General features: G+C 40.8%; 1 protein-coding gene and 1 long non-coding RNA gene across 11 annotated transcripts in view; one reads left to right on the top strand and one right to left on the bottom strand.

Moving 5' to 3' along the window:
* Positions 1-6,015: 6,015 nt before the first annotated feature.
* On the bottom strand, positions 6,016-13,701 carry LOC138739029 (uncharacterized). The gene is made up of 3 exons (XR_011341963.1): positions 13,512-13,701; positions 10,079-10,150; positions 6,016-6,723 (listed from the first exon to the last, which is right to left on the bottom strand). It is a non-coding gene; the product is annotated as an uncharacterized lncRNA (long non-coding RNA).
* The window catches only part of atp11a (ATPase phospholipid transporting 11A), a 213,865-nt gene continuing 202,906 nt past the window's right edge, over positions 13,217-24,175 (top strand). For 2 of the 10 annotated variants that reach the window (XM_069890387.1, XM_069890388.1), the window contains exon 1: positions 13,217-13,473. In XM_069890387.1, coding sequence (XP_069746488.1) covers positions 13,435-13,473 — 39 coding nt within the window. In that variant the 5' untranslated portion in view covers positions 13,217-13,434. The remainder of the gene's footprint in view (positions 13,474-24,175) is intronic. The other 8 variants (XM_069890381.1, XM_069890383.1, XM_069890384.1 and 5 more) reach the window with 6 other exon arrangements.

Below are 24,175 nucleotides of genomic sequence, written 5' to 3'. Positions count from 1 at the left end.
CTGTGTTGAACCTTGCTGAACACCTTGCAAAAATCCAAAAACTTTGCTCTGTTTACCTATTTCTCTATTATTCAAAAATCTTTCTATCTTTGTCTTAAGTACATTCTGTTACAGAGTCCAGAGGACCCCAAAAACCAGCAGCATAGATATGCACCACAACACAGGGTTACTTAAACAAAAGTAGTTTTTAATTATAATTGAACAAGAAAACAGAATTAAACTCCAACTTTTTACTTAACCTACTTAATCCCCCCTCTAATACTAAGCTCGGGAGTCTGTAATGTATATTTAAGGTTAGAAAAGTTATTTGGTTCACAGTCCAATCTCGCGGGTTGCAGGCAATTCTTGTACTGTGCACAGAAGTTAGCATTAACAAAGTTCACCAGTCTTTGGAGCTTAACAGGCAAATGGTTACCACTCAGGAGGATTCTTGCCTTTTCCAGATTCCTTTTCCAGGACATCCGCAACTGATTCTTTCTCAATCAGTCTTGCTGACGAAACTTGCCCCCTTCAGGATTTTCCAGATGATCCTCTTTCTTTCAGGTCACCTTTCAAACTGCCAATCTCTTCCTTTGACCAGGCAGCCTTCCAAAGTTTTCCAGCTTGTCCTTCTGGAACTGATTTCTGTCTCCTCTCTCTCTGTTTCACACCCTCCCTCTCAGAGCAAAACTGTTCTCCTCTGCCTGCAAAGATTACACACTCTTCCAGGCAAGCTGCTGTCAATACTTTGTTGCCTCCTGCAAAAAGCATTCTACAAAAGTCCTGCAAATATTCTGTGTTTTAAAATGTGTATGTGCAAGCTGCTCTAACAATTCCTCCCAAATCACCTCTAAATACTCTGTCACAATTCAATGAGATATTGAGTGAGAGTCCTCCCTCATCCTAGACTCCAATGTGTATAGTTCCAGGCAATTCATTCTCCCCTCATAAGGAAATCTCTTTATTTCTGGAATTAGCATTGTGAACCTCCTCTGCAAAGCCAGTATATAATTTCTCAGCTAATGAGAGCAGAACTACATTCAGTACTCCATGTGTGTCCTGTATAATTTCAGCAGAAGTTCTCTGTACTTAAATTCAGTCCTTCTACCAATGATTTTTTTTAAATTTAGTCATACAGCATGGTAACAGACCATTTCAGTCCATGAGTTCATGCCACCAAATTTACACCGAATTAATCTACACCCCCAGTATGTTTTGAATGGTGGTAGGAAACCAGAGTCCCTGGGGAAAACTGTCGTGTTGGGAAGAGTATCAGTTACGGTGGGTTCACAGACAGATGAGTGGGCACAAGGGAAACAAACAGGAGAGAACATTAAATGGTACTCGATCACTTTATCACTTAAGAAATGATGTAGACATTCACCTCGGACGTCGGTTGGTCTCCGACAATGGTGAACCTATACTCGACCTACTCACACACTACAAAAAGGACTCTCTCACACACACACCCAGTTCCGTGGCCAATGGGGTTGCAGCCTTTCACAAGTATTAATCTATCGCAATACTACGGCTCAGCTTCAGTGTAGTGCACACCTTACCTGTGACACTTCTAGCAATCTCCACAGTAGCAACCTGACATGGAGCAATGTTTGGGGAAAGGATGTGCTGTGTGTTGGTGCTAATCTGTGCTTTCTAGCCAATAATGACCCTAGGTGATTTAAATTAACCAACGGCAAGATGTGTACTAATGGGTGGCTGGAGTCCAACCTTGGGGAGAATAGGGAGAAATGTACAAACTCCTTACAGATCCCTTATGTGGGATTAAAACCTTGGTCCCAATTGCTGGCTCTGTAAATGTGTTGCGCTAACTGCTACACTGTGCCGCCCCATGTGGATAGGTTTGCATCCAGAGTGAGGGTCATAAGTGCATTGTGCTGGAGAAACTGAGCAGGTCACAAAGGTATGGCCCAGGCTCGAAATGCTGGTTCTCCTTGACTTCCAATGGATGCTGCGTGATGTGCTGACTTTCACCAGCACATTATGTATCGCACACAATCCAAGTAGAAATGGGGAGAATGTACAAACTCCTTACAGACCCCTGACGTGGGATTAAATTTTATTGTTTAACTCCAGGATCACAGAATGCTTGTGATTTTTGTCAAGATAAAACCTGACGTTTTATCTCCCACTTCACTTAAACACACCAGAGCTCATTTTCTTGGACTCTTTAATCTCACCTAGTTTACTGAAAACGTAATTTTGCTGTTGTGTAAAAACAAGGCAAATAAAAATTGCTGGGATATTAATAGAAGTAACCTCCAATACCCTGGAAAATACGTCAGCCAGGCTGTATCAAAGTTTCATTGGCACTGAATTATTGGACATCCACTTCTCTGTTTGTCACATCATCATCAAAGAGCATATTTCTGAATCAACAATCTGGAGATTCTAGTTCTGATCTCATGCTGATAGCTGGGCAATTTAACTTCAGTTAATAATCTGCAAGTTAAAAGTAAATTGTAAAATTGACCACAGAACTATAGAATTGTCATAAAAAACATCTCGTTCATGTCCTTTGTATGAGCATATCTGACAACTGCGCAAGAGATTTCAGACCAACCAACAAAGTTGACTCTTCACTGCCCTGTGCAAGCATGACACTGAGTTCAAAGGGCAGTTTGAAATGGGGAACAATGCTGGCCTTGTTAATGATGCATCCAGATTTTTATTTAAATGTGATTGAGTGTTTGTTCTTCCCTCTACTCTTACTGATAATGAATTTTGCCTGTCACACATAAACTCAAAGCTGTTGAATGAAATACTATTTTTCTTAATTCTCCACTAACCCTTAAATGCTGTAACTAAAATGTGTGCCCCATAATCAGACATCTTTGGCAAGGGAAACTGTGATTATGTTGGACGCTGTCAGGCACTCATCAATTTATGTACGTCAAATCTCTCTTCAGTTTTCTTTCCTTATAAATTTCTAAAACTCCTCATAATTAGAAATCCGCATCCCTGGCAAGATCTTTGCACTTTCTCTAACCCCATCACCTGTTGTGTGATAATCAGAACTGTGTTCTCATCACAGCTAATACTTCACAAACCCTTTGCTCCTCTTGTGTTTGTCCGATATTTGAAGCCAAATATCTGCTTTTCAATCACCTTACCTGCCATTTACTGCTATTGCTGCTATTTACCAATATTACTGCCATAATTTATGTTTATGCATTTTCAAATATCTTCGTTCTCATTATAGCATTCCATTTTCTTCCTTACTACCACACTTTAACCACACTACCAAATGCACTATCTCATACTTTTCTTTTGAACTCTATTTGCCATGTTTATGCCCAGTACAGTAGTCCAGTCTTTTGCTTACCTTTTCATTTCTTCCTTGAGGTCATCCACATTGCTAATTTCAGCTTCATTAGAAAACATAATTGTTGCTCTTACATTTATATCTAAATGATGGATAAAAGCAAGGGGGCTAGTCCTGAATCTCCTTGCAAATAGCTGTACAATCATTAAAAGTTCCATTAAGCATCACCCTTTGCCCTCTGCTGCTGAGTTAAGCATGAATATAATGGTCCTTTGCCTTGAAACCCACCGATTTATACCTACTTGAATAATCTGCCATGTGCATTCTGTCTGGATCTGCCTTGGTATAATCCATACCTCTGACATCTAATACTTCATCTTCAACAACACTCTGTCTTTTCTTGCTCAGAAAAATTCAATTCAGCTATCAGATAGCAATTTCCTCAAATAGATCAATGCTGATTAAATTGTGCCTCCTGATTTATGCTGTTTCTCATTTTTTTCCCCCGATAATTTGCACTTCACCTCTGTAAGACTGCACTGTAGTTACTTTGTCAATCCTTTCTTCTTAAACAGCTGAATCACATCAGGGACCAGAGCTTTGATTCTTCAAAATTCTGGGAAACATTTGCATGGGTCTGCCATTTATCCATTTCTAATGATGCTAAATGCTTTAATATGTCATCTCTGTTTATCATCTGCAATTGTACACATTTTTTTCTCTTTAATATCATTGCCCATATCATATATCTTTTCCACAAGAACGGGAGATGGTCACGTGATGGAGTAGTGACTGGTCCAGTGAAACCAGCCCTCTTCAGAGAAAAGTTTTTTAAAAAGTGGTAGATAAAGCTTTGATTTACAATACTTAAAAATCATTAGTTGAACATTGGAAGAAAAGCCTGAAGATGGCACCAAAGAAGGAGAAGCTCTCAACGATTAGTAAAGAAGAAGTAAAGAAAGCATCTGAAGACAAAGAGGCTTACCTGTGCTCAGGATCCAGAAGCTCTCCTAAGGAAGGCAGCCTGAGCTGCGAGGCCAGTAGGCAAGCAGCCTCAGGGAGACGTCGCACAGGGCAAACTCCAGCAGAGGCTGGTGGAGCCAAGGAAAGAGATACCAATGTGCATGTGCGACTCTTATGCATGCGTGGAACGGATTTCAAACAAGGCATGAAAGAGTGCAGACATCAGCAACAAGCTACTGCAAGCAAAGTGGAAACAAATACAGAAGAAACGGCTGTGGAAACAGGCTCACTATCAAGTGAAGAACTAGATCAAGAGATAGAAGTTTTGGAAGAAACCAAAAAGATACAGAAGAAAATGAAAGGTAAATGCCAAACACAAATGGTAGATATAAAGTACTTTGATGACCAGATGAGAATACTGATGGAAACATTGATGTCAGAGATTGAAGTTAGTTGAAGCTGTGTGCTGGAAACAGATTTAAAAATTCAACGCATGGAAAATTAAATGATTGATATGAAAAATCAATTTGAAGAAGTAGAACAGAGTGAAAGGCATGGAAATGGACATAACTGTTATAAAAGAAAAAACGGAAGCTATGAATAAAGAGGTTACAAAGTCACAGGATATATTGGCCCATAAAATTGATGCTTTTGGAAATTTTAGCAGATGTAATAATATAAAAATAGTGGGCCTGAAAGAAGGTGAGGAAGGCACAGATATAAAAGGATTCTTAAAACAATGGATCCCACAAATTTTAGGAACAGAAGAACTTTAAGAAGAGATTGAAATTGAAAGAGCCCACAGGGCTTTGGCACCGAAACTGCAATCTCAGCAAAAACCACGCTCTATTTTGGTTAAGCTACAATGATATCCAACAAGGGAAGAAATATTGGAGCAGGCTGCTAAAAGAGTGAAAGAAATTAAGGGCCAATTGGAATATAATGAGAATATTTTTTTTATACCCAGACATAAGCTTTGAACTTTTAAAGAAGCGTAAGGAGTTTAACTCAACCAAAGCTGTATTGTGGAGAAAAAGCTACAAGTTTTGTCTTGCAGCCGCCAGAAGTTTTAAAGATATTTATTCCTTGGACAAAATAGACTGTTTGTTGACCCAGGAAAAGCTCGTTACTTTGCTGAACAACTGCCAAATAATCAGCAAGGAAAAGAGTAATTGATGTTAAAACAAAGATGGTTAAAGATAATAGGTATAAGTACGTTTGGATGTTAATAGCTTGATTACATGAATGCTTTGTTTAATTTTTTCAAAAAATATGTTGTAAATTCTCTGAGGGAGGGGCTGGGGATGGAGCAGGACGGTTTGCTGCAAAATCAGTTGTCAATTGCGGTTTCTGCCTTAACCTACCAAGTTAAGGGTGTTGAGGTTGTCTTGCAACTCAATTAGGGGTGTTTTCTTCTTTACAGTTCTTTAGTCTTGTAGCGTGCTGCACGAGAATTATTGACATTACTAAAAAAGGAAAATATAGATAATAGCATTTGTACAAGAAACACATTGAACAGAGGCAGACATCTTAACCTGAAGAGAGACTGGGTAGGTCATGTATTAGCATCATCATACAATTCAAAAGATAGGTGTAGCTATCTTAATTAATAAAAATTTGCATATTAAAATAGAAAAAGTAGTCACAGACCTGGCTAGTAGATATGATGGCATGCCAGATTTACTCAGAATCTTGGAACTTACTTAATATATATGCGCCTAACGTGGATGATCATAAATTTATGCAAGACATTTTTTTAAAGATATCAAACACACAAAGGCATATTTTATAAGGTGGAGATTTTAATTTTAGCTTTGACCCATTATTAGATAAAACCAAGAAAAATACCACAAAAAAAAGCAGCTAAATTCACATTAAGCTCAATGCAGGATATGAAACTAATAGATTTATGGAGAAAACAACACCCAAAGAAAAGAGATTATTCATATTATTCTTACAGACATAGGATTTACTCTAGGATTGAAATGTTTTTATTGTCTGCCTAACTACAAGGGAGAGTTCAAAATGTTGAATATAAAGCAAGATTTTTATCGGATCATTCACCCTTACTGTTATCAATTGCTCTGGAGGATATTCCATCTTAAGGATATCTTTGGCTTGGCTTCGCGGACGAAGATTTATGGAGGGGGTAAAAAGTCCACGTCAGCTGCAGGCTCGTTTGTGGCTGACAAGTCCGATGCGGGACAGGCAGACACGATTGCAGTGGTTGCAAGGGAAAATTGGTTGGTTGGGGTTGGGTGTTGGGTTTTTCCTCCTTTGCCTTTTGTCAGTGAGGTGGGCTCTGCGGTCTTCTTCAAAGGAGGTTGCTGCCCGCCAAACTGTGAGGCGCCAAGATGCACGGTTTGAGGCGTTATAAGCCCACTGGCGGTGGTCAATGTGGCAGGCACCAAGAGATTTCTTTAGGCAGTCCTTGTACCTTTTCTTTGGTGCACCTCTGTCACGGTGGCCAGTGGAGATGGAGACTTAATCCCACGCTGCTAAAAAGACAAGATTTTCGGGAGTTTATCGAACAACAAATTAAAATATATCTTAATATGAATTCTAATTATGTAACAAATAAATTTATTTTATGGAATGTGATGAAAGCTTTCATTAGAGGGCAAATAATTTTAGGAGATTTTATGTAATTCTATCAATCCGAAGTCCTAGGGAAAAATACTGAAATAGATGAATTTTTGTCATATATTGAACTACCTCAATTTGATTTGAAAGAACAAAGCAAACTATCAAAACCCTTGACTGCTACAGAGATCTATGATTCATTAATGACGCTACCAAATAATAAAGCATCAGGTGAAGATGGATTTCCCACGGAGTTTTCAAAGCTTTGAGTAATTTATTAATTCCGGCCTTTTTAGATGTAATGCTCTTTCTTTCTTTGGCTTGGCTTCGCGGACGAAGATTTATGGAGGGGGTAAAAAGTCCACGTCAGCTGCAGGCTCGTTTTTGGCTGACAAGTCCGATGCGGGACAGGCAGACACGGTTGCAGCTGCTGCAGGGGAAAATTGGTTGGTTGGGGTTGGGTGTTGGGTTTTTCCTCCTTTGCCTTTTGTCAGTGAGGTGGGCTCTGCGGTCTTCTTCAAAGGAGGTTGCTGCCCGCCAAATTGTGATGCACCAAGATGCACGGTTTGAGGCGATATCAGCCCACTGGCGGTGGTCAATGTGGCAGGCACCAAGAGATTTCTTTAGGCAGTCCTTGTACCTTTTCTTTGGTGCACCTCTGTCACGGTGGCCAGTGGAGAGCTCGCCATATAACACGATCTTGGGAAGGCGATGGTCCTCCATTCTGGAGACGTGACCCACCCGCTATTTGCCTTGGCGAGTCTGTTGTCTATCTCATTGTCGATCCTTGCATCTGATGAAATGGTGCAGCCGAGATAGGTAAACTGGTTGATCGTTTTGAGTTTTGTGTGCCCGATGGAGATGTGGGGGGGCTGGTAGTCATGGTGGGGAGCTGGCTGATGGAGGACCTCAGTTTTCTTCAGGCTGACTTCCAGGCCAAACATTTTGGCAGTTTCCGCAAAGCTGGATGTAATAAAACAGGTTGAAAAACTCAGAATCTACCTGAATCTTGTAAAATGGCGATAATTTCAGAAATACCAAAAACAGGAAAAGACCCTCTGTCACCATCTTCATATAGACCAATATCCTTATTAAATACTGTCTACAAACTAATTGCAAAATTATTAGCAAATAGATTAATGAATTGTTTACTGCAGTTAGTGAAGTTAGACCAGATGGGTTTTGTTAAAAATGGGTCAGCAGATAATGTGTGTAAACTTATTAATCTAATTCATACGGCACAAGCAAGCAAAGAACCAACAGTAGCAGTAGCCCAAGAAGCAGAGAAGGCCTTCGATAGGCTTAAATGGATTTTCCTCTTTAAAGTATTACAGAGTGTAAAATACCAGAAAAATTTATTAATTGGATCAAGACTTTATATAATAGTCCCAAGGCAAAAGTGTTAACTAATGGATATATTTCAGATTATTTTAAATTAAGTAGGTCAACTTGACAGGATGTCCACTATCACCTTCCCTTTTCGCTTTAGCTATAGAACCATTGGCAGAATTGATAAGAACAGACACAATGATAAAGGGAATAAAAATAAAAGATGAAGAACTTAAAATTAATTTATTTGCAGATGACGTTATTGTATATTTAACATGTCCCAAAAAACCAATCAGGAGGTTACATACCAAATTGAAAGAATATGGGGCAATATCAGGATATAAAGTCAATACTGATAAAAGTGTAGTGATGTCAATGAACACAATGTAAAAAGGAATTTCCTTTTAAATGACAGTTACAGGCCATATGTTACTTAGGTATCAGAATAGATAATAATTAAAATCATTTGTTTAAGTTAAATTATCAACCATTAATGAAAAATACAGGAGAATTTAGAGAAATGAAGGATTTACCTCTAATTCTAATACGGAGGGAAAACTGCATTAAAATGATCAATTTTCCACGATTACAATAAGTATTTCAAAAATTACTTCTTCCCTTATCTGGGGATTGTTTCAAAAACTGATTAAATTATTAATTAAGCAACCAGGAATAGCTTTGGATAAGCTAACATGGACATATATAAATAAGGGGGATTGCAGTTGCCAAATTTTAAAAAGTAATTGGGGTAGCCCAATTAAGATATTTGTCAAATTTCTATCAGGTTGGAGAAAAACCAGCTTGGCTTAGAATAGAACTATATAAACGAGAGGAAAATATTTCTGAACACTAACTCTATAAGTGGAATGAGAAACTAATGCAACATAACAATTTACCAATTTTACATCATATATTAAAATATGTAGTAAAATACATCTAGGATGAGAGAGGATAGACTACCAAATACCAAATATGTTGCTAAAACAAAATCAATTAATTCCTTTTACAATGAATAATATATTTTTTAAGGAATAGTCAAGAAAAGAAATTACAAGAATAAAAGACTGGTTTCAGAACAATACCTTATTGACATTTGAACAGCTAAAAGATAAATATGGATCATCACATGGCTCAATATTTTCATATTATCAATTAAAAACATATTTAAAAGAGAAGCCGGGAGCTAATTTAAAGTTGCCTGAAGTTAGTAACTTTGAATAATTAATTACGGACACTTTGATAGTTTAAAAAAAGTTATTACAAATCTGTATATCAAATTACAAAACAAGGGAAAAGGTGAAGTAATGTGCAGACCCAAGCAACGTTGGGGAAAAATATTTATATACACAAATAAATTATGAAACTTGGATGGAACTATGTCCAGGCACCATGACTAATACAATGAATGCTTGTATCGGATGATACAATATAACTGGCTCCAGGTGTTACAGCTGAAAAAATAAAAGAATGGAATCCTACACTATCTGATGGTGTTTCTGCTATAAACAAGAAAATGGTGCAATAGTACATTCAATTTGAACCTGTGCAATAGTAAAACCCTTTTGGGAGGATTTAAATTCAATATTAAATCAAATTACAAAAAATAATGGCTATATGGTTATATAAGAGACACAAAAATCTTTCTGTTAAGCAAGATAAAGGACAAAGTATTACAATTAAAATTAGATAGATCTCAAAAACATTTTTTTATGATTGGATTAATTAGCAGGACAAAAAAAAATGTATAATGTTAACTTGGAAAATGGAAACACCTTTGAAAATACAATGGTGGTACATTGAAATCAACAATTGTATTCCATTTGAAACAAAAAATACCTCTAAGAGAAAATTACGTTCAATTTGAATATATTTTGGACCCATATATAAAGTCTGTTAGTAACCACCAATTTCAAACCTCCAACTCTTAATGAGATGGTATACCTATGGAAGTAGTGAAACGCATTATTTAGATGACATGCTTTTCCTTTTCTTCTTTCTGTTCTGTTTCCTTTTCTATAGTTGATTGGGGAGTGGAGAGGGAGGAAATGGAAAATGTCATTATGTACATGTAAGTACTGAGTCTGTGATTATATCTTTACTGATTTTGTTTATTGTGACATGTTAAATATTTTTTTAAAAAAAGGACACAAACCTATTCATTGAAAACCTTTTGAATGTTTTCCAGATTTGGGTAGTTTATAGCACCCACTCTATCCTTTCTAATCCATTCCCTATCGCATATTTAGAGAATACCTGAGGGGTTTCCCTGATATTGTTTGCTAATTATTTTTGTGCACCCTCACATTGTGACAATTTTAATGTCATTCCTGTTGAGCTGTTGCTATCTGTAACGAGCAACCTCTTTTTGCTTAATCGTTCCTGACATCAAGAAGGTCTGGATCCAGGTTTCTGGTTTTTCTATATTTCTCTTTTTCTATGCTTTTTCTTATTTCTTTCTTTTCTTGGGGGTTTATTAAGGGGGAGGGGGTTGGGGTTTTATACCATCATGTATAATGGACTCAATATTAATATTTGATTATTGTATTTTATATTTGGCTATGATTACATGTATGAAAAAATTAAATAAAATTTTCAAAAAGGTCCAGAATTATGGATTACACCTTTTTTCATGGGTATAACTTTGTTCTTAACCTTCACTGACTTCTCTTGAAATCATCCATTGCTTTGACAGAAGTTGTTTCCAGTCCACCTTTATTTATCATTTTCTCCATTTCTCAGAGTTCCACTCATGCCCCCTTCCTCCAAACAACACGGATCAGGTTCCTCCTGCCCTCACCTTTCACCCTCCATCCTTCGCATTCAGCACATTTCCACCATCATTTCCACCAGCTGCAACTAGACCCCACCCACCTCTCTGTGACCCCTGGCAATATCACCTCCACCTGCAGGAGGTGTAACACTAGCTCCTCTCACCACCATCCATGGTCCCAAATAGCCTTTTTACGTAAGCCATTCACTTCCTATAATCTCAGCTACAGCTTTTGGTGCTCCTGATGTGGCCTCCTCCACATCGGTGGGACCAAACGCAGACTTGGCGACCATTTTGCAGAGCTGATGCTCTGCCTGCAATGGTCTTTCTGAGCCCTTGGTTGCATGTCATTTTAATTCCCATTCTCATGCTGCCATGTCTTTCTGGGCTTTCCCCTCTGTCAGAGGGAGGCCCAACATACTGTATATTTTGGAGGAGCAACACCTCATATTCTGACTGGGCAGTCCACAGCCCAATTATATGAACATAGAAATTTCCTTTTTAAATTTCAGGTAACAATTCCCCTCTGGTAACTATTCCCCTCTTCTTCTGTACCCCATCCTACTCTGCCCATTCCTCCCTTTTTTTTGGTTTGTCCTTCTCCCAACCACTCTCATTCCCCCTCCTCTTTGGTGCTATCATGCCACCCGATTTCCAGCTCTCTCTTGTCTGGACTTACCCCTTCCCTGGTCTGGTTCCATCTGGTCTTTCTTCACACAACCATCTCACCTTCCCTACTGATCAGATTCCAGCACTGACAGCCTTTGTTCTAACCATCTACCCCACTCTTCCTCCACCTGACGCAACTTTGCCTTTCTCCCCATTTGTTTGGCATCTGCCATGACATTCCTGGCCTCTCTCTGTCGGTCATGATTCACTTCTGTCTAGTTCGCCAAACTTGTGTGGAAGCCCTGTCCCCTCTACTGGTACCATGGACCAAACTTTTGAGTAAGATCGCACAATATTCTGAACGTGCTTGGATTAAAATAACTATTCATCCGTCATTTATTTCTGAAAGGCACGCATTGGCTTCAAAGGAATACACGTGTCTGTGCCCCAAATAATACAGCGCGCATTGAACACCGATCGACGCCAATTACCAAACGGTAGGTGAGGTCGGCTAAAGTGAGCATTCCATGAAACTAACCGCATTGACCACCCTCTTCGCTATTATTAAACTGCAAACCAAGCAAGAGATTTCAGAAGAAACTGCAGGTTAAACGTGGAAATCGGGAACTTGCCCCATTGCCCTGATCGGCTGCTTCCCTGTCTGCGCCACAAAATGGAAACAGTGCGACATCAATCAGCTTTAAATTATTATTGCAGATTAAAAACAAATGATTCCCGTCCCTGTGGTTTACGGTGAATTCCCCGAGCTTTATTTCAGGGACATGCACTGGAGAAACCATTCTGGGAGGGAGCTTCGCCGTCTACTCAGCGCTGGCAGTTGCCCCCAACCTCTTGACGAGACGGGACCAGCAATGGGGTGGGGGGAGTGGGAGTGGAGAGGGGAGGGGGTGTGGGGGGAGGGGAGAAGGGGGGAAGGGGGGAGGGGAGAAGGGGGGAGGGGAGAAGAGGGGGAAGGGGGAGGAGGAGGAGGGGAGGGGGGAGGGGAGGGGGAGGGGGAGGGGGGAGGGGAGGGGGGAGGAGAGGGGGGAGGGGAGGGGGAGGAGAGGGGGGGAGGGGAGGGGGAGGAGAGGGGAGGGGGAGGAGAGGGGGGGAGGGGAGGGGGAGGAGAGGGGGGGAGGGGAGGGGGAGGAGAGGGGGGGAGAAGAGGGGGAAGGGGGAGGAGGAGGAGGGGAGGGGGGAGGGGAGGGGGAGGGGGAGGGGGGAGGGGAGGGGGGAGGAGAGGGGGGAGGGGAGGGGGAGGAGAGGGGGGGAGGGGAGGGGGAGGAGAGGGGAGGGGGAGGAGAGGGGGGGAGGGGAGGGGGAGGAGAGGGGGGGAGGGGAGGGGGAGGAGAGGGGGGGAGGAGAGGGGGAGGGGGGGAGGGGGGAGGAAAGGGGGAGGGGGGGGAGGGGGGAGGAAAGGGGGAGGGGGGGGAGGGGGGGGAGGGGGAGGAGGGGGGGGAGGGGGAGGAGGGGGGGGAGGGGGAGGAGGGGGGGGAGGGGGAGGAGGGGGGGGAGGGGGAGGAGGGGGGGGGGGGGGAGGGAGGGGGAGGGGGGGAGGGAGGGGGAGGGGGGGAGGGAGGGGGAGGGGGGGAGGGGGGGGGGAGGTCAGAATGGCCTTGTCTGCAATTCGGTGCTCCGGGAAATTGTAGTCCGATCTACGATACCAAAGGCTCGTCCTTCTTGAGACAACAGATTCACTGATTGGTGCAAGCACCGTAAGGCAATGCTGCTCATAAAATATTTAATGGGAACCAGAGGCCGAGCCCCGCCCTACTAATATATCAACGTTCCATTAATCGCTCCGTCTTTATCGCTTCGGCTCAGGAGCGCTGGCTGAAACTCGGTTTCAGGGGCGGGGACAAAGCATGCGCCGCACCTCAGCGGATTAGAGCCGGCAGTGGAGAGTGGGAGGGCGGCCATGGACTGGTGCTGGCTGGGGACCATCATCCGACGCTGGGTGAGTGACTGCTGCCGAGGGGAGGCCCCGGTTCAAACCTGGAACCGAGGAGCGAATTGTCCGTCCAGGTTCTGGCCCTTCTGCTGGTGGGCGCTTCAACTCTTCGGGGTTCGGAATCGCTGAGTTCGGGATGGCCGAAGGTTTTGTTTGCAATGTAACTTGGAATGCCACAACCTGTGGTGTTGCGTTTCGTTCGAATCGCTGATCCCCATACCTGGGACGGGTCAGTTTCAAACACCATCCCATGGATGGCTTGGTCGAAGTTTGGACTGGATTGAAAATTTTGAGTTTCAGTCAACCGAACCCTGATTATTAGATAACATTTGAAAATACTGCATTGCTGTTTCAACTTTGCTCTAACTTGTCTATCCACTTTATTTTCATCAAGCACATTTTAATAAAATATTTTGCCATCAGTATGGGCAAGGGGTTAATGGGTTGATTTTAAAATGAAGTTAGCATTGATAAGTTGGTTAAACGACAGAGAACAGAATAGAGCTGTTTTCCTTCCCAGGCTGGTTCAATTAGCTGTTAAATGGAATAGGTCTAGTTCTTCAGCTGTTCACAATTTTAATGAATCGCATTTCCTGATCTAAAATTATATGGGGAAAATGAATTGTGAGGTGGTACAACAGTTCAACTGAAATGATGATTGTGTCACTAGAGGTTTTTTTTCCCCAAAAAAGTCCAAAGATTGTGGAGTTCAGCAGAATGATGCTATTTCTGCTGGCATCCCGGTTAATTAGCTGTGCAATGTCCCGGGATAGGAAGTCCTTTGTGCCTTTTCCACTGGGCCACCCTTAACTGGGACACTAATTGCTTTTCCACTGAACACACTCATCCCAGTGGATCAGAATGTTGTGCCTTCAACTGGAAACGGGTGGCTTTCTGCTGTCCCTTTTTCACTGGTTTTATCAATATGCTGGCATCAACAAACACTGGGGATATGAGGGTACAGGTGGTTAATCCCTGGCATGAAATGATGTCATTTGACAGACAGTATTCCTTTTCCACTGGACCCTGCCCCAGTTAATTCTGGGCAGGGTGCCAGTGGAAAAGGGGCGATTGAATTGTGGAAGTTTCTGCAAGAGTTTGGCAAGCTACATGCAGAGATATTTTATTGATTGGAGAATCTTATTCAAGGGGCATGGCTTTTTCCCAGTGCTGAAGTAACTTGATTCAAACTCAGGATCTCAAAGGTCATTCATGTGAGAGAATTTAGAATTGGGGTCACATACTTTTTTTAAAATGGTTGTTCACTGAGATGGAGGATTGTGTCTTTGGAGTACTTCATCAAAGTGTGGTGGAAGTTGAGCCTTGAAGTATTGTTTGGTAGAGGTCGATTTTGAATGAGCAAGATGTGTTAATTTACTATAGATATTAACCTTTTGGTGTGGGTAGTGGTATGGTTGGTGGAAAACATTCTAATTGATTATGCTTTGGATTGGTCATCAATAAGTGTTGTCATGAATATCAATGCTGAAGAATCAACCATTTGCAATTTAGGTTAATGACAGATGACGAGACAGTGCATTATTGCCAAAGTTGTTGATGCTGAATTTATTGACACAAATAACATTTGCAATTTCTGATTAGGTGTTGACAAGTTAATAAATAAGCAAGATGTTGGCTATGCAGCTCAATGTAGAAAAATGAGAGGTAAGAAGGGAGATTAAAGAGGCAATTGTATTTTAAACAGTAAAATTATGAAATTTTGAGGTACAAAGAGATCTAGGGAACCTTGAATTTAAAACAATGAAAGGTACAGGAAGTAATTGGCAGACCTATGGAATATTGTGATTTATGGCATTTTTGAAAATTAAAAAAAAACAGATAATGACAATCTGAAATAAAAATAATGTTGACATAACCAGCAGGTCAGGCAGCATCTGTGGAAAATGGTACAGACTTCACAGATCAAATCCAAGGCACTTTGTCAGAACTGAGGAATAAATAAATTGGTATTGAGTTGTGATTCTTTGAAATTCTATACTCCAGAGAAAATAAAGCAAATTAAATATATTCAATAAGGAATGGGTGTTAGGGGAGAAAGTGATATTAAGAGAAAGTTTGGATGAGCCATACTTCTTGTACTGAGAAGTTGATTTGACTTCTGTTTTTAATGTTTTTATGATTATAGAGGTGTGCTTGCAATCAAATCAGCTATAATGTTATTTATTGATTTTGCAGACTTGAGGATCTGTGGTATGTTCCTGTTGCCAATTTATGAGAGGGATAAATTGTTTCACGTGTTGTAAATCTTGGAAATTCTCCACCCAAAGGGCTATTTGAAGTTGTTTAGGTTATTCAAGGCTGAGATCAATAGGTCTTGGTAATTCAAGTGAATTGATGACTATTAGGATCAAGAAGGGAAAAGCATTAACAACAGATCTGTATAATTTTATTGAGAATGAAAATGACCTCCTTGTTATTTATAGGCAAACTGCTGCTTGGAATTTGCTATGCAAAAAAACTAATTTTGTATCTCCATATGGAAATTACATTTCAAAACTGCTGTGCATTGCGTAGAACATTCTGTAGATATGCAAGGCACCAAAATTGTATTGCTCATTTCCTATAAATGGTGATTTCTCTCTAATTCAATTACACAAGCTAAGCCTGAGGACTCATCTTGAATTTGTGCAATTTTAATTGTTCCACTATGAATGACTGTATCTTCATCTGGCCAGGCCCAAATCTTATAGAGTTCCCTTCTCTTTGTATTAAGTTGTATGAAATGCTTTTTCAAAGAATTGTAGGCCAGCTTTTGGTAAAGTGCTCTAAAATCTAAATGTTCAATGGAGATGTTGGACTGTAGATGTTGGAATCGGGAGCAGAAAACCAAGCTTGCAGTTAGACACCATCTGTGGAGATAGGTGCTTGCATAGTGTGCAAAACGGACCTTTTTTCAAATGTATTTATAAAAACATTGTTCAACATTATTTTTTGAGACTGCTTTTGGGCTGAGAAAATAGCTTGTGTATGGGGTGAGGTAATAGAGGTATTCCATCTTTTACCCTCTTCCTAGTGTCTATCAATTCAATTCCCCTCCTCCCTCTACTTTCTCAGTCCTTTTTTTGTTGCATGTGGTCACATCCTTCCTATCCAATAGCTTTTGAATGTCAAAATTGTACCTGCTTCAGTTTCCTCTGACCACACATTTCAGATTATGGACTATCCTCAGTGAAAAGTTGTATCTCCGCTCTCTCTTAAATTTCTCCCCTCTCATTAAATAAATGCCATCCAGTTGGAGAATAATCTACCCTGTGAAAAAGACTGAGCATTCAATTTATCCATGTGCCGTATGATTTTGTATACATCCAGAAGGTCGCCCCTCAGCCTCCTATGCTCCAGGAAAGATCCAGCCTCTGTCTTCAACTCGAGTTTTTCTAGTTCTAGTTTATCTCAGTGAATCTCTTCTATACCCTTTCAAACTTAATCAGATATCCCTGCTAGCTGGGGGTACAAGAAATACACATTTACTCCAAGTGTGGTCTCACCAAGACTTAGACAGCTGTATCATGAGGTCCCAACTTCAGGAATCAATACCTCACCAGTGAAGGAAAGCATGCCAAAGCAGCCTTCACTACCCTGTTCACCTGAGAACTTTCAGGGAACTGTGCAACTGTACTCTTGGATCTATCTCTTCTACTGAGTTCTCCAAGGCTCTACCATTTACTGTGAGACCTACCCTGGTTGGACTTAGCAAATTCCATTTGCTGCTCCTTGGGCCACCTTCCCAACTGATGAAGATCCTGTTTTAATTTTCACTGTCCACTACACCACAAATTCTGATGTCCTCTCCAAATTGACTAAACATGCTAACTAATTGTCATCCAAATTATTAATGTAGATTATAAACAACAATGGACTTAGCACTAATCCCTGAGGCACACTATTGGTCATAGACCTCCAATTATAAGGACAGCTCTCTATGACTGCTCTGACCCTTTCCACTAAGGTAGTTTTGAATCCAATGGACCAGCACCTCTTCGGTCTCCAGTTCTCGAACCTGTCATGTGGGACCTTATCAAAGGCTGCACTAAAGTCCTGATGGATCATGCTCAGTGTTCAGAAAAGATGCAAGGGCCTCCATAATTTTGTTACTTCCCATAAAGTTGAGGATGTACTTGGTCAGGCCTCAGGGATGGTTAACATAGCTATTTGCAGCATGAGAGACCAGGTTCAAATCCAATGCTGTCTGCAAGGAGTTTGTACTTTTTCCCTGTGTCAGCATGAGTTTCCTCCCATTTTCCAAAGGCATACAGGGTTAATAGCTTATTTTTCACATGGCTGTGTGTGTTTGTGGGCAAGAAGTTGTGGTGACCACTCAGCATCTGTTCAAAATAATTAAAAGAAAAAATGCACTGCAAGGCTGCCAACAACACCTTTCTGGTAATTTGTTCATTGCACAAGGTTCTGCAATTACTTCAATTCTTTGAGTTTCATGATTTTCTCCACAGGGAGAAATGTTCATTTAAAATCTTAGCCATCTCTCGTGGCTTCAAGCAAAGACCACCACGGTGATTGTTGATGGTGCTGGTTGTCTCCCTTCCAGCACATTTGTGCATTGCACTTGACCCCAGCATCTGAAGATTTTGTTTGAATGTCTCCCTTGCAACTCTTTTTAAATATACCTATAGAATCATGGGATTTTCCTTCATTCTGCCTGTTCCATCTTGTTTTTTTTTGCCAAACTGATTTCTCTCTTAATTATACTCCCACACTTTTAATGTTTTTCAAGGAATTTGTTTGATGAGTGTCTAAATATGGCATGTGCCACCTTTTTCCCTGACCAGAACATCCATATCACTCATTATCTAGTTGGTGTAGTGGTTAGCGCAACGCCTTTACAGCACCAGTGATCAGGACTGGGGTTTGAATCCTGAGCTGTCTGTAAGGAGTTTGTACGTTATCCTTGTGTCTGTGTGGGCATTCCCTGGGGCCTCTGGTTTCCTCCCACCATTCAAAACATCCCAGGGGTTGAAGGTTAATTGGGCATAAATTGGGTGGCATGGACTCTTGAGCCAAAATGGCCTGTTACAGTGGTGCATGTTTAAATTTAAACCAAGATTCATTCAATTTGCCCTTCACCTTAAGGTGACATTCTATCTCTGAACTCTTGCTATTTCACTTGTAGAAGCCTCCCATTTGCTAGCTATCTCCTTACCTGCAAACAGTCTTTCAAATCAACCTTTGCAAGTTCCTGCTGAGTGCTTCCAAAATGGACATTAGTCCTTAACCCCCATGTGGCCCTTAATCTCTATCTTCTGGTTTTCACTTCCTCAAGTTAACAATCAGCTCCTTAGTTTTGGTAACAAGTTGTTGGTGTATCATTCAGCCAAGTTTTCAATCGCCCTCCTGTATGCAGACTCGCCACCTTTTTTATTCAACCTACTACTGCGATATAGTCAGCAAATGTGTAGATGGAGTTATTGTTTTACTGAGGCACACAGTTGTCAGTGTAAAGTGAGTAGAGCAGGGGGCTAAGAATGCCACCCTGTGGTGCTCTGTTACTGATGGAGATTGTGGAGGAGATGTTCTTGCCAATTCTCACTGATTGTGGTCTGGAGGTGAGGAAATCCATGATCCAATTACATAGTGGGCTGTTGATTCCCAGGTTTTGGAGTGTGTTGATCAGTTTGCTGGAGATGATGGTGTTAAAATGGCTAGCTGTAGTCAATAATGAGCATCCTGATGAATGCATCTTTACTGTCCAGGTGTTCCAGGGCTTTGTGTAGAGCCAGTGAGATGGCACTTGACATATAATCTGAGCCTATGATAGGCAAACTGAAACATATCCATGTTGCTGCTCAATAAGAAGATGATGTACTTCAACACCAGCCTTTCAAAACACTTCACTGATGTAAGTGCTGCTGGTCGATAGACATTAAGCCAGGTTTCTACACTCTTGGGCACTGGTATGATTGATACCTGTTTGAAATGGGTAGGTACCTTGGGGGAATCTGAGTGGGTATTGAATAATTGGTGAAAATACTGCCCGATTGTTTATCTTTGGACTTGCAGGATACTTTTCTCCAATGTGAGTACAAAGTTGGACTTGTGTCAACCTTTGGTTGAAAGATAATGTTGCAAGGGAACAGCAATTCCATGACTGCAATTGACTTGGTCCACATGGTGCTGGAGTAGTACTTGAAATCAAGTCTGTAATCCACTGAGCCAAATGTGCACTGATTCTATTTTGGTCATTTCTGATCAGAGGATATATGATAACTTTCGCTTCTTGGATACGTGAAAGTGATAGCCTTGACCTAAGAAACTGGAAAGAAAAACATTCTTGGTGTGCCACTGGAGATTAATAGCACTATATTTTTAGTGTGGGATCTCCCTCGACTGACTGCTGACAGCAACTGCTAACACTAATGTAATCACTTGCAAATTGTGACTTGCTGGATAAAATGAGATTAAACCAGGAATTGACCCGGTCTCATTCCAATTGGTGCATAAACTTAACAGTTCTTGGTTTGTGCATCAATGTAGTTTTTTTTCCATGGTAAAGAGTGCTGGTTTGGAACAGCTTGTTTTTGTTTGTGAAAATGTTCCTGATATTTTTATGAACACAAAATGAATGTTCTTAAAATAGATTAATGCTGCCTGAATTAAAGCTACTTATCTTTTATCTTGCTGGCTAACAGCCTTTCTCAACATTGATTTTATTGCATGATTTTCTTTTTCTGTTTCTTGGCATGCATTTGCAAATGGTGAAAGTAGAACAGCAACTTTAACATGATCATCTCTAATTTTTGTTTGGCTAAGACTTGTGACAACATGTTCAAGGTGGAGTAATGAAAGCCTTTAACACTTTGCTTAATGTACTTGAGCACATGAAACTGGCGGTAATGCTGGGTTGAGTTGCGTAACCGTGGAAGAGGAATACATTGATCATACTCAGATTGACATTCTGGCACCAGAAGCTATTACAATTAATGTGGATGAAGGATTTGACTTGGGAGACAAAATGTAGAGTTTCACAGTTTTGCTGATTATCTGAAACAAAGTGGGAAGGAGAATCCAATGAAGTTACCAAGAGAATATTATCAAAATGAGTAAATAGTCAATATTGTGGCAAATAGAATGCAATGGTTATCCACTGTAGGAAGAATACACACATTTTTAAATGATAGGTTTTGAAATATTGAAGTCAAATGGTACTTTGGCCATATTCCTTGGTGATTTTCGTTTTAGGAAAGCAATCTTGGTAAAATTGTCTAGGGTCTTGGTGAGACCATAACTGGGACAATTCTGTGTGATTTGTTTTTCTTTCCACTCTATTTTGAGGCAATGTAGAAAGATTCACCAGACATATTCCAGGGATGCTAGGACTAACGTGATACGAGATGAGGGAATTAATGCCCAGACTACTATTTAAAGAGATGATCTCATTGTAAAGCACATTTCCTGAAGGCTTGATGGGATAAATACAGAGTGTTATCCCCTGGACACCAACATTTGTATTTGAAGAATCAAAGTAATTGATTGGCCACCCAAGACTGGCACAAGTTCAAGGTCAAGTCTATTATCCAATTATACAAGTAGAATCAGGTGAAACTAAATTTATATTGTTTAGCTATATTAGACTCTCCGATGGTTTGTGTGAGCAGTTCCTTTGGTTGTTCAGTCTTTTTATTGCCAGTGGGAAGAAGCTGTTTCTCAGCCCAGTGGTACTAGCTCTGTCACTTCTGTATCGCTTTCTTGAAGGGTGTAGCTGAAAGATGCTGTGTACGGGGGTGGAAGGGGTCCAGTTCAGACAATGATCCTTGTGGATTATATTGATGGGGGGTGGGAAAGGAGATACCAGTGATCCTTTTGTTTGATGAGTTTATCTTTAAGGAGTCGTCATAGTTCAATTCTTGTCACATGCTTTCCCCTTTTGTATAACTGCGACGGCCACATTGCCCTTGCTTGCCTTTTCCATTTTACATACTTAAAAGTATTTCTCAGTCCATTTTTAGAAAAATGCCAAAACCTTCACCAAATTCCAAAGCATTCCTGTTATCTAGTTAAAATAATGTGAATTATTTTGTAACCGTGCAAGAATACCCTGTTCACTGTACTAACTGTAGTGGACCACTGTCGGGTGTATGTATATGTGCGTGAACAGTGTACTAAGATGATGGAAGGCATCACTGTGGGTATATGTGCATGAACAGTGTACTGAGATGGTGGAAGGCATCACTGTGGGGCATATGTATATGTGCGTGAACAGTGTATTGAGATGGTGTAAGTAAAGTCTTTTTTGTTATTTGAATCTTGCATCACTAAGTTATTTAAGAACCTCCCAAGTAACAGAGACATAATATGGTGGCAGTGGTATTAGAGAACAAGAAAAAAAGCCATACAATTGATTGTAAGTCATTGAAATACAAAGGGGAAGAGAAAAAACAACTGAAAAATAAATGGCTGGAGCAACAGCAGTTCACCCAGTAATGGACTGGGAGGCTGGAGACTTTGTTGAATCCTTTAAAAAGATTCAGCAGAAGAGGAATTTAGCATTGAAAAGCCATTTTAAAGATGCAACAGCAGAGGAGCAGATCTGTCCTTCTGGACAGGGGAGCGAGGCCTTGACTTAGTTTACAGAGGTGGAGAAAAATGATCCAGAGCAGATATTTGCAAAGTTTGCTTCTCACCTTGAACCCAGGTCAAATCAGAATTAAATGATATGAATTTCCAGGCTTAATGCAAGAGACCAATGAGAGCAGCGACTTGTGTGATTCCTGTCTCAGCCAACATATTTCTGCGAGCCGCAAATTATGTCAAAGAGCCACATTTGACTTGCGAGCTGCAATTTGCCCACCCTTGTAATACAGTGTGGTCTCCCCAATATCTAGTGTAGTTGTTACATGATGTTCCAGCTCTCTGCCCTATCTAATGGAGGCAAATGCTTTCTTCAACACAATAGATTTGTGTTAGCACTTTGAAAGGACCTGTACCTCAGGTCTCTATTTCTACAATACTCCCCACAACCCTGAGCCAGTTTAATGTAACAAAATGCAAAACATTGTCCTCATCAGAGTTGCATTCCATGCGCCAAAGAATTGATAAAGAGACAGCAAAGGATGTTGCTTGCATGCACATTTGTACCATTTGTAACGACTCTGACCAGGTCCTACATTGGTTTGCTGGAATAAGTCAGATTGGAGGCCTGTAACCACTGGTGTGCCACCGTCTTCAGTCCTGATTTCATGTGCCAATCCTCAGTGCGGTTTTCTCAGTTATACTCAATCGTATTGCAATCTTTGGCATTCTGCACTGTCCACTGTACCACCAATTTGGCTCAGTCTTTCAACTCACAAAACCATGTTAACAACATCATCATCCAAATAGTTAACATAGATGACAAACAACAGTGCACACAGGACTGAAGAGGCTGGCACACCAGTGGTTACAGGCCTCCAATCTGACTTATTCCAGTAAACCAATTTTAAACCCAGTTGTTCACCTTTGATCCCTTGATCTAGCCTTCTCTCTTTGTCAATCCTCTGTCATTTCTGTGTTTGGGGTGGGGGGGGGGCGGTGCGGTGGGAGGAAACTAAGAAGAACTTGGAACATTACAGCACAGTATAGACCCTTTGACCCACAATGTTGTGCTAATCTAGAAGAACCTGCTCAACAAAACTGAAGCTTCAGTGCCTCACAACCCTCTATTTTTCTTTCATCCATGTCCCTGTCTGAGTCTTTTAAATGTCCCTATTGTACCAGCCTCCACCAACCTCCTGCACCCCCCCCCCCCCCCCCCAAACCCAGCAATGAATTCCAGGCACCTGCTACACTGTTTAAATTTTTTAAAATTGTCCTGACGTCTACCCTAAACATTCCTGTTCTGTGGTCCAACTTTATTAAACATTGAAATGAAAAACAGAAAATGTAGGAAATAGTGAATTGGCCAACATATGAAAGACACTTGAGTTAATATTTCAGGTTAAAATGTTTCCGAATTGTTTCAATGAAGCATCAACTCCACAGAGACTATTTGACCTGGTGAGCATCTTCAGCATTTTTGTTTTTTTTAAAATATTTTCACTTGGGAGCAAAACTTAACTGGCTGGAGGAACTCAGCAGGTCCGGTGGCATCCATTGAGGGAAATGGGCAGTTGAGGTTTTGGATTGAACCCCTGCTTCTGTGATATTTTTAGGCAAATTTTTTAAAGGCTTAACTAGTCACCAGTTTATTAACACTATTATGGTGCCAGTGACCTGATTTTTGAATTGGGTGCTCTCTGTAAGATGTTTGTACGTACTACCCGTATCCACGTGGGTTTTCTCCCCCTTCGAAACATCTGGTGTTGCTAGTGAATTTGGGTATTTGAGCAGCAGTGGCTCGTGGGTCTGTTACAGTGTTGTATGTTAAGTTTGTTTATTTATCATCCGATTGTCCCAGTACAATGTGATGAAACAGCTTTCTTTGGTCCACAGTGCAAACACGTGGACCAAAGAAAAGTACAGTACATGTATGCATTTAAAATAAATAGTGGAAACTCAGAATTGTTTTAGCAATTCATCAGTCATTTGACAGGTCTCATGGGACCCAGCTGTTCCTCAGCTTGGTGGTTCTGGCTCCAATGCAACCTTCTATAATCTTTTCTGACAGGTGTACTTGGAAGATGCTGCACGTGGGTGGTAAGGGTTCTAACTGATTTTTCCAAGCTGCCTTTAAACGACGATCCCAGTAAATCAGACTGAT

This window comes from Narcine bancroftii, chromosome 7, assembly GCF_036971445.1.
Source record: "Narcine bancroftii isolate sNarBan1 chromosome 7, sNarBan1.hap1, whole genome shotgun sequence".
Taxonomy (NCBI): Eukaryota; Metazoa; Chordata; class Chondrichthyes; order Torpediniformes; family Narcinidae; genus Narcine; species Narcine bancroftii.
The sequence above is the reverse complement of the archived record's forward strand: the minus strand, read 5'-3'. Positions and strand labels throughout refer to the sequence as shown.